The 14779-nt window shown below is 39.1% G+C and overlaps 1 protein-coding gene across 4 annotated transcripts in view; it reads right to left on the reverse strand.

Annotated features, from left to right (window-relative positions):
- The window catches only part of EYA1 (EYA transcriptional coactivator and phosphatase 1), a 153920-nt gene extending 139640 nt beyond the window's left edge, over positions 1–14280 (reverse strand). For 3 of the 4 annotated variants that reach the window (XM_085325041.1, XM_085325030.1, XM_085325003.1), the window contains exon 1: positions 14198–14279. In XM_085325041.1, coding sequence (XP_085181167.1) covers positions 14198–14230 — 33 coding nt within the window. In that variant the 5' untranslated portion in view covers positions 14231–14279. Of the gene's footprint in view, positions 1–14197 lie in introns of all 4 variants that reach the window. The other variant, XM_085325011.1, reaches the window with a different exon arrangement.
- Positions 14281–14779: the final 499 nt, after the last annotated feature.

Here is a 14779-nt window from a genome sequence, read left to right on the forward strand (position 1 = left end):
TATAACTAAACTTGCAAGTTCTTTTAGTCACAGCCTGTTTTTCTCTTTCTTCTCTCCATGACACCTACTGCAATGAAGCTCTGATCCTTCCCTAGATTCAAAGGATAAATATATGCACGTGTGTGCGTGTGTGTTTGTGTGTGTGAATGTATTTGTATCACAGACCTAATAATTGACCTTAAAACAATACTATGTAAATGATGAAATGTTTTGAGACATTTTCTTAACCAGTAAGATACAGATTCCAGGAAGAATTAAAAACACACAGCAAATACTGAAAAATACTGTTTGCTTGAAGGTTATGTCCCACTCTCCCAAAATCTAACCATTTTGAGTGAGACCAAAAATCAACATTTTCCAGGATTTCTCTAGGACTGTCAAGGTTAGGAAAAAACTTTTAAGGAAGARCTTTTAACATAAAGACTAGATCACAAAAGGAAGGGGGAAAGGCAGATGGTTAGAGCTAGTGTTTCTACCACCCTGACTACTCTCCTATCCAAAGAAGTCAAAATAGAGCTTTTAATCCCGCTTCTGCCTGATTAGACCTGGAATTTAAACTTCTCTCACACAAAAGCATCTTCTTTTTTGCTCATCTGGGATGGGTTGCTGTAATACCTCCCCTTCAGGTATCTGTAGTCAAGAAGCTAGGACGCTTCTAGCAAGTGCCAGGTGTTAAATCACATCTCTGCTCTGAACTGACCCACCAATGAAGACCCTGTATCTCACAACAAAATCACTGGGGAACAGAGAAAGAGGGAATGGAATCATATCTTCCCAACTTGCCACCGATGCCAGTGTCCCCATTTTCTGGTTTTTGGGTCAAAATCATTGACCCAATTTCACCATAAATTCATAAAGAGCTTCAGTTTCAAAACTATTCTATTAAAACTAAACAAGTGAGAAAGACCCCAAGTGCTTTTGCATATAAAATCGAGTCTATTTCCCTGCCTCTTATTCTATCATTTTGGTCTTAAAGACAGACACTACTTTTTTCTGCAAGTGAGGCAATCCTCATTTACCTCTTTAGACTGTCACTGCTATACCAATGCTTCTGCTCAGCTATTATTAGCTCTACTATGCAGCTCATGCACCAGATGTGTCACAAACCATGTGAAAACCAATACTTTGTCACCTCAGTTCTTGGCTGGAGAAGGGAGTCCTTTTAGCAACGGTCTATGCAGCTTACCTGTTCAAACAACAGTTTCTAACAACCACCACAACAAACATTTCTCAGATCTAACACTACTGCTGTACTGTCACATCTGCAAGGATTACAAAACCTCCTACTGTAAAATTTACTGCAGGATAGCAAGTTCCTTTTTTAAGACTTTGGCACATAATACAAAGCTTTACACATTGTTACAGGGTGCTCTTGTCTCATATGAAGCACTTCTGAAAAACAACAGAAAAAAGGTCTGGCAAATCTCACATAGATAAAGGAGATCCATTAAAAGAATCTGAAGTCCCAAATAATAATAATAATAATAAAAATATACTTTGCTTGTTTTGCAGCTTCATTTCAGTGGTTATTTATGTTGTAAGAAAATAATCTCAAAAATACTATGTTTTGTGATCTAATTCTTCCTGCTATATAGTTTGGAGAGTTCACCTTCAACAGAAAAGCAGGAGGTTTTTGAAAACACTTTGAGGATGCTATTATATCTTTTTTTGTTGGTGATGATGTTTTAGCTTTGGGAGAAAGAGAAGTCCCATTGCCCGTGTGGCCTCCCTTTCTGTACAGGATTTAGAGTAGCTCGCAATGGAGCCTTATCAGCGTCCACGTCTCTGGCAGCAGTAAAGCGTCAGTGCTCACAGTACCTTTAGGAGGGGGCACCCGGTGAGGGGCGAGACCCTGATAACCCGGCCCTGCCTTACACACCGGTGCGACTACGGCTGCACAGCTACAGGAATAAAAGTCACCGCAATCCTTGAAAAAGCACATTCAATAAACTAAAGAGGTACCTGGACTTCTAGTTAAAAGTTTGGGTAAAACTGTATGGGAGATGACTTTCYGAAGAATAAAACAAATCACCAAAAAAGAGTTAGACCAATTCTTACAATAGCAGGGCTTTGAATATTGGGACTCCCATTAGCCTGCAAATGAGGAAAAGTTAATAACCAACTCTTACACCCATTACCATGAATATTTTTTCATTTACCAAGAAATAAGAAGATGTTGCAAAATTGAAAGTATGCATTCATTCATGCCAGCAGACATACTCTGARGACTGAGAATTGATGCTGTGAGTATGCTTCAAATATGCAGTTTCTTGGAAGATGACTTGTGCTTATTAAGTATGTCTCCTAAAAAGCAAGACGCAATTCAATTTACATGTTTTTTTTTTCTTATTTTAAAACATAAGACATGCGATCCACAGATCTTATTAAATTAAGGATTTTTATAAACAAAATAGTGAACAATATTTTTAAGAGATGAACGATCTGCAACAGTACATTCACTCTGCTCTGCAAAAGTAACAATAAGAATATAAAAAGAACGACTAAATATCAGGGTAAAAGACTAATAAAATAAAAAAGATTCTGAGAGTGATTCCTGAACAAATCTAGTGCTATTTTAGACATCAAGACATCTGCACAGGGCTAGCTGGTCTGCGTAGAGCCATAGAGGTTTCAGACTTTTTGCAGCAAGACCTGAAGGTCCAGCCATAGGCTGAGCACTATGCACTACAGTACTGTAGCTAAATATTTCAAACAGAAACTGGAAAAGGGCTTAAATTCTGTAAGTTAAATGCAAAACCAGGAGAAAGTAGGCCAAAAAAACCTGAAGAACTCTTGCTGTTGCACAGATTAATATTAAAAACTGTGAAAAACCTGTGAAAAGGCGACATTTGCCTGTGGCATTAAAGTCATGCTCTGTCAAGATGGGGCCATTTGTAGAAAAGCTAAATRAATTATTTGCATGATACTCACTATGTAAAAAGTATAAGAGATCCTTGACAGGTCTAAACCAAAGTATTAGCAAAGGAATCTTTGGGGAAGATTGATAAAATGAAAAGACACAAAACCCCAAGKGGTTTTCACTCAAGAATCCTAAAAGAATGGAAGTATGATCAAATCAGTTGTTATAATAAATAAGAGAATTGGTAGGCACAAGGGAATATTATGTCATGGGGAAGAGAAAGCATGGCTTTATAAAGACAACCTAAAGATTACTAGCATTTCTGTAAGGAGTTAATGATTATTTGGTTAAGGATGATCCGGTCACTGCAGTGTATTTAGAGTTCAGCAAAGCTCTCACAAGCCAAAAACTCCTAAAACWACAAAAATAAGTTCTTAGACTACGCATAATGAACTTGTGGAACTCATTGCTACAGCAGCACCAAGTATAGGCATGTTCAAATAAAACTGAATTCATGAAAGAAAGCATTAAATACAATTACTCAGATGCAACTTCCATCTAGTGAGTTCTTAAATGCTGATTGTCAGGCAGCAGATGATATTAAAAGCAGGATTTCTCCATAGGTGTTCTATTTCTCCTACTTTTTCTTTAAACTTCTGTTGCTGGTCCCTCTTAAAGGCGGAACAAAAGCTAATTTACTTTGTCTGACTCCATGTAGTTGCTCTTACACTACCYATTCACATTGCTGCCAGTCCAAATCTGAATTTTCTTCAAGCTRTGACACAAGGGTCTTGTATTATATCCAGCCCCAAATGAGCTTYTGCCTAGATATTGTCTTTGTCCTTAGACCAAAATGCTGCCAATTTAATTATACTTGTCAAACACTATTATTTCTTTCAAAGTCGGGGATGGAGAAGAAATAGAAGGGATGATGGAGCTACAAAGAAGTGCAAGATACTCTTTGCTCCAAAAGATCAAAAGAGGATGTAATACTGGCAAATAAAAGACAATCTCTGAGCAACAATAAACAAGACAAGCTAAGAACAGAAAGAGCTGGTGTCCAGTGCTGCAAAGACTTGGCAGCRTGCTTGTCCTCTGTTTATAGAAAACATAATGGCAGTATAAAGCCATTCCAAAGGCTGGCTGCAGGATTTATGCAGTGTGTGCACTATATAAACCTGCTTGCTATGCCACTTAGCATTTACAATGCCTTACTGAAAACAGTCCTGAAAAGAGAAAAGTAAAACATGGATCTTACACCTTACCCTTCCCAAAACATTATTATAAATCTCACAGATCTGATGTACAAATATATGTGCATTGACAGCCYCCCCCACTAAATATACCGTGTTCCAAACCCCCTACCCCGAACTTATACTCCAATCTAGAGTTAAAAAAATTGAAACAAGACATGCTTAAATTTAGATTCCTTTTTCATGTACAAATAACTGAAGGTGAAAGCAAGGCATATAAGCATTTAACTAGTTGATTCAGAATGCAGAGGTACTTTTACATCCTTTATTTACARGCACAAAAGGGTAGTCAAACATGGAAAATCTGTGCAATTATTAAGAATAAAAGTGAAATAAAATATAGATCATGCATACTTTCCTAAGAATATCTAAAGTACTAAAAACCCATTCAGCAAGGACAAAGACCTGAATCCACAAGCACCCAAGTAGCRTTTATTCTCAGAGCTCTCTCTTTCGGAAGAATGTTACGTTTGAGCAAAAAGAATCCCTGTTCACTTTGCCCAGATGTAACATTTAGGTTATACTTTAAAAGACTAGCCTRCACGAAGAGTGTGAAAGTATGCCTGGAAATTACTTTTGCTCCTACTTATTCCTTTAAAAACAGATTGAGATAAAAAAAGATAGAGAAAAAATAAGCAATTGTTTATCTTTAAGCATTTTCATTCATTGACTAAAGGCCATTAACAACATTTTATAGCTCTGTAAATTATGATCAGGATAATCAAATCCTGTGCTTCAGGGTATGAGCTGATCACCACAGGAGCTGGGAAGAAATTTTATCCCATCTGCTGCACTGAACAGTTGTATAGGTGCATTGTTGCTACGATGGAAAGAAGTTCACCCTACGTGAATGCTGGTGGCAGAATATAAGGCTTTGAATACCAAAACGTCAGAATGACAAATTCTGTGTGATTGATGAGAAATCCCTGTGAAGTCTCTCCACTCTCTGCCAGACTTCGCTGGTGTGTTACATGCACAGACCGCAAAAYGAGCAAGTCCTCTTCCAGGACGGTCTAGACAACATAGCAAAAGCAAGGCAGCAAGGAAGAGAGAAGCATCTCTTGCCTACAAACTCTGAATTTTAACTGCTCCTGTGGTAAAAAGGGCCTTGACTGACTAATTTTACCCCCAGCAAACATAATTTGATTTTGCTTTAGCTATATATGTAAACATAATACAAGAAAATCTTGGCATTAACATTATTAACTACTAACAAAATTATATTCCTCAAGTAAAAGCTGGAACATAACCTAATTTAATCTAATACATTCCATGCACACAGACACACACACATATATACACACACACCAAAATAACATTAATTTAAACATCATGTTTCAGAAATCCACTAATCTGAGGGCAGTAAATATAAGATTGAAAATTGCATTTAAACAGGGTTTCTCTGTCTTCCTGTTATATTTGACTATTACCATGAGACAGTACAAGGTACAAATATTTCAGAAAAATCTGGAATCAGGACAGACTTATATCTATATCCCTTGTAAAATAATTGRTAAACTAAACCCAGGAATTCATCACACATCTACAGGGAATACCAACAATAGCCATATTCCAACCAGGTAGGGTAAAGGGTTAAGTACCAACTATACATTTCAATCTTAGAATTGCCAACTCTAAAGGTATCAGGACACACACATGTGGCCCACAGCAATGGGCCTAAATTTAGACTCCTAAATCTGCAAGCTGCACAGGAAATATTATTTACCCTATATCTTAACCAGGAGWGTTATTTTCTGTACAACCTCCAAGAACCACCAAAGATGTCAGAAGGAAAATAGGTGAGTTGGTGATATAAACTKATTTGTCAAAGTCCTGGTTTAAGGAAACCTGCTTTTATGAAGCATGGAGAGAGCAGCTTCACTAACAGCTTGTAACTCCTCCTTGTAGACAACACTCTTTCGACTAACAAGCCCCATCTAATCTGGAGTCAACGTCACGGAGAAGAAGCTCAGAGCTAGAGTAGGTCTGTGTCATTAATGTACCTAAATACCAGACTGGACTTGGTACATAACTCTGTGTGGTAAATTTGATAGAAAACCCTCAAGAATGCATCTCTAAAGCAGTTGCTGAAATCAGGTGAGATTGCTCAAGGCTCCCTTGCACATACAYGTTCAAGCAGCTGGTGAAGTACTTAATTCTGTTACATTTTCGTTCTGCTCCTAAATAGTCACATTCTCTCTTTCGCTCTCCAGAAGTGTTCATAGAGAATTGTGTTTTTATGTATGCCTCAAAATACTTCGTCCTTGTGTTTGCAAGCCTACTTTATATTGGAAAACTTTCTTAAAAATTAACAGGATTTCTTAGTTTACTCGAATGGCACCAGGACTGAAAGTGTTAGAAAACAGGTAGGTCACGGAAATCTTTCCAGCTGAGTGMATACCCTAGCTTTTTAAGCAGCAACAAGAATACGTCATTCTAATTAAAAATGATCATTTCAAGAAAAACAATATGTACTTAAAGACAGTGTTTCAGGTAATACTGCATAGATATACCCTGCTTTATTATAAAAATGAAATTTAAAAAATACTTTAGGTATGTGCATGTGTAAGCAAAGCAGCGTGTATATCTGTGCATGCGTAAATACTATGTACACAGGCACAAACCCTTGAGGTATTGAATAAACTTCAGCTATATACCTTAGCATGCTATTCTTAGTCTGCTTACCTTCCGGATTGCTAAGTCTTTTTAAATTAGAACAAGCAATTTCTCTTTGTTTTACCTAATATTTGAAAATGGCAAAAAAGTCCCATGGGTCACTGAAAATTATCCCTTCATTCCAGCCGCCTGTTTCAAGTCAGTCAAAACATTCCAGACTTCAAAAGGGGGCTTTGCCTGCTTAGGCCATTTTGGTGTCCTTCTACGGTTGGCCTATGAGGGATTGGTTATTTGGATAAATTAGTTTGTGGAGCCTGCTGGCCTTCTAGAAGACCTCAGTGTCTGACTGCAAATTAGTTCTACTGAACATGTAGAAATCCCTGGGCAGACGAGAAGAAATAAATGGTGATAAAATCTAATACTACAATGTTTGTAATGCGATTTTATTCTGCTCTGTAGCTTGTAAGCAAAGCTAATGTTGAATTAAAAATTTAAAAATATAAAAATGTCCATGAAAGCACAAAATCAGATCAGTATCCAAGTCACAGCAGAGAAGGCTGAATGCCAACTTTAAAGTTAAGCTTCCAGCAGGAATCTTTTACAAGAACAAACAAAAAACGTCCTGGTTTTCCACAAAATCAAGTAGGTATTTACATTACGGATGCACCCCCGCTCAAGCCAGGAAGTCACACAGTTGAATTTTGCTTGAGCTTAGGCTGTGAATAAACTGCTATGCAGTTTTTTAATGCATAGTTGTACAACTGCCTAAGGAGAGTTTATCCTTAAGGAAGAAAAGTCCGAGAGCCAAAACCAACAAACATGGCTCCTCAAGCGGAACAATGGTCCAGAAAACTTAGTAAAAAAGAAAATAAACTTCACTGGCAGTTTGCTTTTTACTGTTAAGGGCTAAGCTACAACTTTATCAAAATTTTCAAGATGAGACTTCACACAGAACAGAGTATGTATGTAGCTGCTGGAAACAGTCAGATGAACTAACCCAATTTTTTATATATATTTTTTACAAATGCCTTATAAAATGCCRTTGTAATAAAGACAAAGAGTCACCATTTTGAGGAAAACAGAGCTTCTAAAATCAGTGCATCTAAAATCAGTGGTGACACTTCTTGATTGAACYCAACCAAATCCCTGCTAGGCCTTTGTCCTGCAGCTCCTGTCCCTCTAAAGCCAGGACCATAAAGTTAGCACTGATGTGTGTGTGTACCATACGCACTAAGAAATATATGGGATATGGAATTAGTTTCTTGTATAACTAATAGTAAATTGCAAACATTAAAAAAAAAAAAAAGAAAAGAGCACTAAAAAAGCACTACCATGAGTATTTGGGCTCTGAATCTGCAAGGAGTTCGCCTATGAACTGCAGCTAGAACGAGCTCTTTTGGTGATATTGTTGCTGAAGGCAGGATTCATGCCATGGGTTACGAAAAATACGTTTTAAGTAATGAGAGTTCCTATGTGGTGTTATTCTAAACCCAGCTGAATGAATAGTTTGAAGTGAATAAGGTATGCTTTCCTGTCTACAAACTGTCCACAAACAGCTTGTAATTTTCATGACTCTTTCCACTACAGAGTTTTTAAAGAAAAAAGTCTACTCATAGTTGCTGATCTATTGATCAGTTACCGTAGACTGACTCACAGCAGCTCAGTTAAATTTTATAATTCAAATGCATCAGCTAGCTCCAGCTGTTCATTTTTTTTTTTTTTTGACATTTAATGAACATAAGAAGTTACTTTTGTGCGTTTTATCTTCAATATCCTACCAATTTCAAATAGAGAGGGAMGGGTGCAGGCAGTTAGAGAAGCTCAGTTACAGATCATAATTGGATAGTGCTTGTCACTTATTGCCTTGAAAAACTTTCTAAAAAACAAGGTTCTGCATTGGTTCAGGACAGCAAAGTAATACAGAAARGAATGCAGCACTGTGTCCACCTTCAAAAAACTGAGGTAGCATAAACGTGCATGATTTCCACAGCTGAAGGCGATATGGCATCTGAAGGAATACTACGAGTTTTCAACTAAAGTTAAAATACGTGTATTCTTATCTGTTTTCCTGGCAGACTTAGTATCCTAATGCGACCAGCAGATAACAGCCGTGGGTGTGCGGTACATGACACTGCAAACTAAAGGCTATGCCTGGCTCCCGCGAGCTGGGCCTCGCACGCGCCGCAGTCCCACCACCGCGGCGCTTGCCGCTGGATCCGCTCCTCGTCTGGGGCGCCGCGCTCCAGCATCTCCGCTTGCCTTGAAACGGAATGAACTTTCTAGCCCTTTCGGTTGCGAAGATAACCTTGAAAATGTGAGCAGTGTGTAATTTGATGCCTGACTAAGACTGCAAAGAGCTTGAAACAAAGACAGAGAGATGTGAACTGCCCCAGCCATCTCGCTGAGGGCCCCATGGACTCAGCATTTCTGTGGTCGTGGAGTCTGGCATTTCTCCAAGATTCCACGGAATCTAGCATGTTTGCTGCAAAATTCATTATTTTGCTGCAGCCAGGTGCTGGATGTTTTTTTTCCCTTTTCTTGCTGAAACCAGCTACTTGCTCTGCATCTTTCTGTTAGCAGAGGAATGAAGTGAATTTTCGGTGTAAGCACCATTCTCTGAGATAAGGAACCAAGCAGCCAGGGGTAAGCGGGATAGCAGTGTCCAGTCAGGAGCAAGGAGGAGCCAGAAGTTTGAAGTATGCAGTTAGGCTGCCCAGAGCATGGAGAAAAAGCTGAGGTTAGGGAGGTGCAGGGGGAATCTGAGAAGATTAACTGCTGAAGCAGACTATGAGCACCTCCTYTCTTGGCTCATTGGGTACACACTGCTTAGATATAAATACAACTGCTGAGGGCCTCAGAGTCTTCGCTGTATTTTCCAGATGGGCAAAGTCCCTCATCAGAAATACTCACTGCTGAAAATACTTCTTCATGTACAATTTTGCAATGAGAATTTTCAGCTACGAGCCAAAGCTGTATATGGACCTGGACAGGGTAGGGTGAAATGTATATTAATATAATTAATAAGCTAACATCACTACCTAATTTAGGCCCGATCATGTTATAGAACCCAAAGAGAGACTGATGGGGAAGAAATTCCATCTGAAWTTTTTCAGTAGAGTACAACAGCTGCTGAAAACATGCTAATATTTACTTCTGAATATTGCTTTTTGCTGAACCTTGTAAATGAGTAAAAAAAAAAATAACTTAAAAAAATCAGTAGAGAAATAAAATGCTTGCCTACCTATAGAGTGTCTCTTTAGAAGTTTTTGAAAGGTTGTTATCAGGGTCCCCCTAACACAGGTTACCCACCTACCTACCTCCAGCATATCAAGTCATGATCTTCTGAATATTGGTGTTTGTCATGTTTCTAGGGCTTTGCCACACCCGCTGGTCCCACACTGATGACTCTAGGGCCCTGCAAAGCTTTCATGCCAATGCCAAGGTTGGGACTGGCAGAGATTTGGCCTACCACAAATGCCACAATAATTTTCAATCAAATATTTTGAAACTGATTTGGCATAAGACCGACTTCGACCCGTTCTCAGTTTCCTTACAATTAGAATCTCTCCAGTAGCCAAACTGACATTACCATCTCAAAGAACATTTAAAAAGAGAGGTGTTTTTTTCCTTCTCAACTAAGTGAGAGCAGGAGGACACAATGTAAGTGACTGGCAGGTAGAAACCCCGCTCAGGATGGTGAAGAACAAGGCTTATCCACAAATAGAGACTGGAGCATGGATATACCAAATCTGGCATGGGACAGGATAAACAATGCCTATGCATGGCACTTCAAAATGCAAACGTGTTCACTATGCATCAGACTTGCAGATTTCAATAAAAGGCCGAATAATATTACTTTGGCGGTGTTTGCTCCAGAGTTGATCAAGTGAAGAGGCCAGTGAGGCCAGCACCACTGCATTTTGACAGTCTTTCAGATGAAAYAGCTCCATCACTGAAGCAGCCAAATCAAACAAACTGGTAAAATCTTGGTTAGCTTTGAGATCTCTGCTTCACTGACAAATTTGGTTGAAATCAACGACCAATTTAAGAGTTACCTCAGAAACACTGGGTATACCAACACATGTTAATAAATGCCTTTTTCTGAAAGTAAGCCAAGCTTAAAAAAGAAAAAAAACAATAGAGAGATATAAACAAAAAATAATTCACAGCAAATTTTCAGAGATTCAAGAGCCCCTTTTTCATTCTGATAAGATACAAAGGGAACATCTTAAGTAGGTGCATACACCATTAAAAAATGGTGAACACCTTACACCTTGCTAAGTATTCTAATACAAACTTCAGTAGTCTTTTCCCTCTCTCCCAAGAAGAGCAAAAACAGCCATCTCCTTGATCAGTCCTTGACATAAAAAATGAAGTTGTCTGAAACTGAGATAAAAGTAAAAATTCCAAAGTGTTCCAGTAGCAATGTTTCGGCACAGGACAAACAGGCACGGCTACATCTATACCTATACGGCATGAGTTATAGAGCTACTATCAAATGACATATGTAATTCCAGTCAATAAGATGCGGCCTTAATGCCATCCTCCTCCTTTTCAATTACTAATTGATCATTTGGGCACAAACTATCTGCATTAGCTATAGAAAAATGTTTTAGAACTTCTGTTTTTGCTGTCGTCCTTCGTCTTATATGTTAGTCATAGCTCGGCCACGCACAATAAACATGAAGAAAACACTCCACCTCTCTGAGAGGGTAACTAAAGGTTTTTTTTTTCAGAGCCTTTTCTGGACTTGGAAAGAAAGAAATTGAACATTGGTGACCTTCTCAGGCAGAGAAGTATCCTTTGCCCAGTCAGCGTCGGATCTGTGTTACGCTTCTTTCTCAGGCATCTAGTAAGAGGCAGAAGGGAGCAAACGRAGCGCTCCAAGTTTACAAGCACGTAATTAAGCACTGTGTAAACCACTTCCTACCGAATGTGAACCAAACGCATTACGGGCCTGCTGGTGCTACCCCTCCAGGTAACACAAGTGTTGCTTAGGTGCTGAAACCTTATTTCAGCTGTACGAATACAAGAAAGCAGAATTTAGCCTGCTGGGGTTCCTAGGACATCCTCCTCTGCCTGCTAGCCGACAGGCTGCACTCCCAGGTGGAGGACCTCTTTCTCATTTAGCAGAGCAACCTTGGCCAAAGAAATCGGCAAAGCATCTCCCCATCAACTCTCATAGTACTGGCTGCTCAACCTTTTCCTTCCCCTCTAACCTCTCCTGGAACTCCCTCTTTCGTCCATCTAGCTCTATTTTCCAAACACATTATGTACTTCCAATTCTCAGCTGCTGAATAGAGCTCCTACTTTACCCACAGGTACTTGAAATCTCTTCCACAGTACAGTTTGCATTGGCCAGCTCCAAAATTAAAGCATCTTTCACCTGGTACTTGTAGTGTAGTTTTCCTCTTTTCCTATGATTTCAAGAGCAGCTGCATGTGTTTGGGGTCTTAAATCACAAACAGCTCTCAGTTTGTGTGTTGTAATTGTAGAGTGTTCATCTATCTCTCACCCTCTCTTTCATGTATATACACAGACAGAGCCGAAAAAACAAGAACAGTGTTCATGCCTTCTTTATTTTCAGAGATTATTTTGGCTTCTGACTACCGGCTTTAAGAAATCTCCACGCTGATCTATCGACCGTGGCAAACACCACAGCCTGGCCAAACAGGAATGAAGTGAATTAACGAGAGGCCTAATTCCTGGACTTGACTCACCAGCGCTAAACCTATCTAATGACATGGCAATCAGAAGTCACACTGGCACAGAAGCGAAATAYTGCAGTGGTAATTCTCCCCTGCGTCAGCTACCTTTGGGCTGTCCAGTTCGCACAGTTACAGCAGCCTAAGTGCTTTTCAATGCAGCCATTCTGTTCAGCAGCTAGGATTTTAGATTTTGATAATCCCGATAGCATCCAYGGCTACCACCCACTCGGGTAACGCGAAGGGAAACTCTGAGCAGATGAAGTGTTTTACAGGCTCTCTGGACTAAGTGGTGAAAAGAAAGAACGGAACGAATAACCCCCGCACGAGCGCTGGCACTGCCAAACCATGAACAAATATTTCCCTTAACGCTCCTGTTACGTTAAGTGACGGTTACATTTGTCACTCTGCGATTCCCTGACCCAAACCCGCTGCAGCACACGACGGACCCCGCGCGCGGGGCGGACGGGGAGGCAGCGTTGCAGTGGAAGCCACAATAAATGCAGACAGCTTCAGGGCAAGATTTTTTATGCATAGAAAAAAAAATGTAATTCAGACTGTAACAAGGACGGGACTTGGGTGGTGCTGAAAGCACTCTGACTGCGAATCCAGCCTCCGCTGTTTAACGCCAGTCTGTAACTATGACCACTGCTTTCTCCAGCGCTGGGCTGAGCTGGTCCTTTTCACATATTGCTGTAGCAGCGATGGATAAATACCCACATGGACACACAGAGACAGACGGTGGAATAAATGAATACTGGAAAACAATTGAAGCCATATTGCTTCAGACAGTAAAAATGACACCAGAGGAGAAGTATAATAAAAACACACGCACACAAAAAAAGGCTCGTTATTAGGTGGCTTATTTCTTTCTACTCTGTTGCTATGTGAAAAACTAACACAAGCATCAGGGAAACGGATTATACAGGGGAAACAGTGAGATGATATGCAGTACCGTCAAAAGCAGAAACAAAAAAATGGAAAAAATACCAGAAATAAATCTAATCAATTTTAGTAAATAGTAGTATTTGGAGTTATTTTACTACAGGTTAAAATAAGGCAATTTTAATGTGATCTGTTTCTGTTAAAATGATTTCGAATAATAACATATATATAACATTATTATGTTCACTGCGTGCCAAAAACAGTATCACAAACTATGCTAAGAAATTCACATTGTGCATTAATCATTTGACAGTACATGAAGTATTATTTTAAAATATTATTAACGATATCTGATAGTCAGTTTTCAAAATTTGTTACCACTGTGACTTTTTAAACAGCCATTTACAAGAAACAGTAATGCTAAAGATTTTTTTTTTAAGAAGCATGGATTCTGCCACTGCATATAAGATTTGGCAGGCAAGAAGTGCACCACCTTCTCCCAAAAGCAATTTTTGCATGTAGTCACACAAGTAAAGAGAGAAAACTTCGAATACTTTAAAGGAATGAAAACTCTGTAACAAATTAAAATGTTAAAAGCAAATAAAATGCAGCAAGCCAAACATTTCTTAAAGAAAGCAACAATTCTCCTTCTATACTGTGAATTGTTGAAGACAAACAGTTGTAAATCTGTACATGCTCTCTTAAGCAATGTAGCTTTAGGGTAATCCTCCACCTCTGAATTAATTTAATCATTCGTTTCCAATCACTAAAAGCGCATGTAGCTTTCTAAGACTTTCCAGCCACTTTGTTGCAACAAAAATAATTAGTACTTTAAAAGCAGTAACTCTTTTCTTAGGACTGACAGGTTGTTTACTTACAGACTTCCCATTTTTTCCCTGGGGGGCTTCCATTGAAGATTTCTTCTTCCAAGTTATATATGGGCTATTAGTTACAGTGAGGTTCAAACAGTGCTAGTATACACATACACCTGTGGAAAAGACAGTACCACATAGCTGTATTAATTTGTTGGCATGAATTTAGGAGCTGATCTTTACATCTGCACCTTCCCACGCACCAACAAGTATTCACAAGTTGGGAGCACTTATCTTCAATGAATTGAATTAATCCTTCAAACAAATACATGGTTGAGCTGTATATTAATTACGATTTTACATGGGCCAAAAGCAGGAAGCGAGCGCCCTGTCGTGCTTGCTGTCAGCAGACAGCTAAAAGGCAGCCAGGAGCTCTTACAGCTGCTACTTCTGTGCCAGCAACGCATGAGGCCATTTTTTTTTTCRTGAAGTTCAGCTTCTCCCTGATATCTATCAATGTCAATCATACTATAATGCTAAGAGGAAATAATAACAAAGAAATATGATTGTAGATTGAGCCAGGATAAAAGAGAAAATCCACCAAGTTTTCAGAACGTTGCCCTCAAGCCAAGGATATTATTATACTAA

This window comes from Rhea americana, unplaced genomic scaffold (assembly GCF_003343005.1).
Source record: "Rhea americana isolate MKP2758 unplaced genomic scaffold, rheAme1 scaffold_121, whole genome shotgun sequence".
In the NCBI taxonomy this organism is placed as follows: Eukaryota; Metazoa; Chordata; class Aves; order Rheiformes; family Rheidae; genus Rhea; species Rhea americana.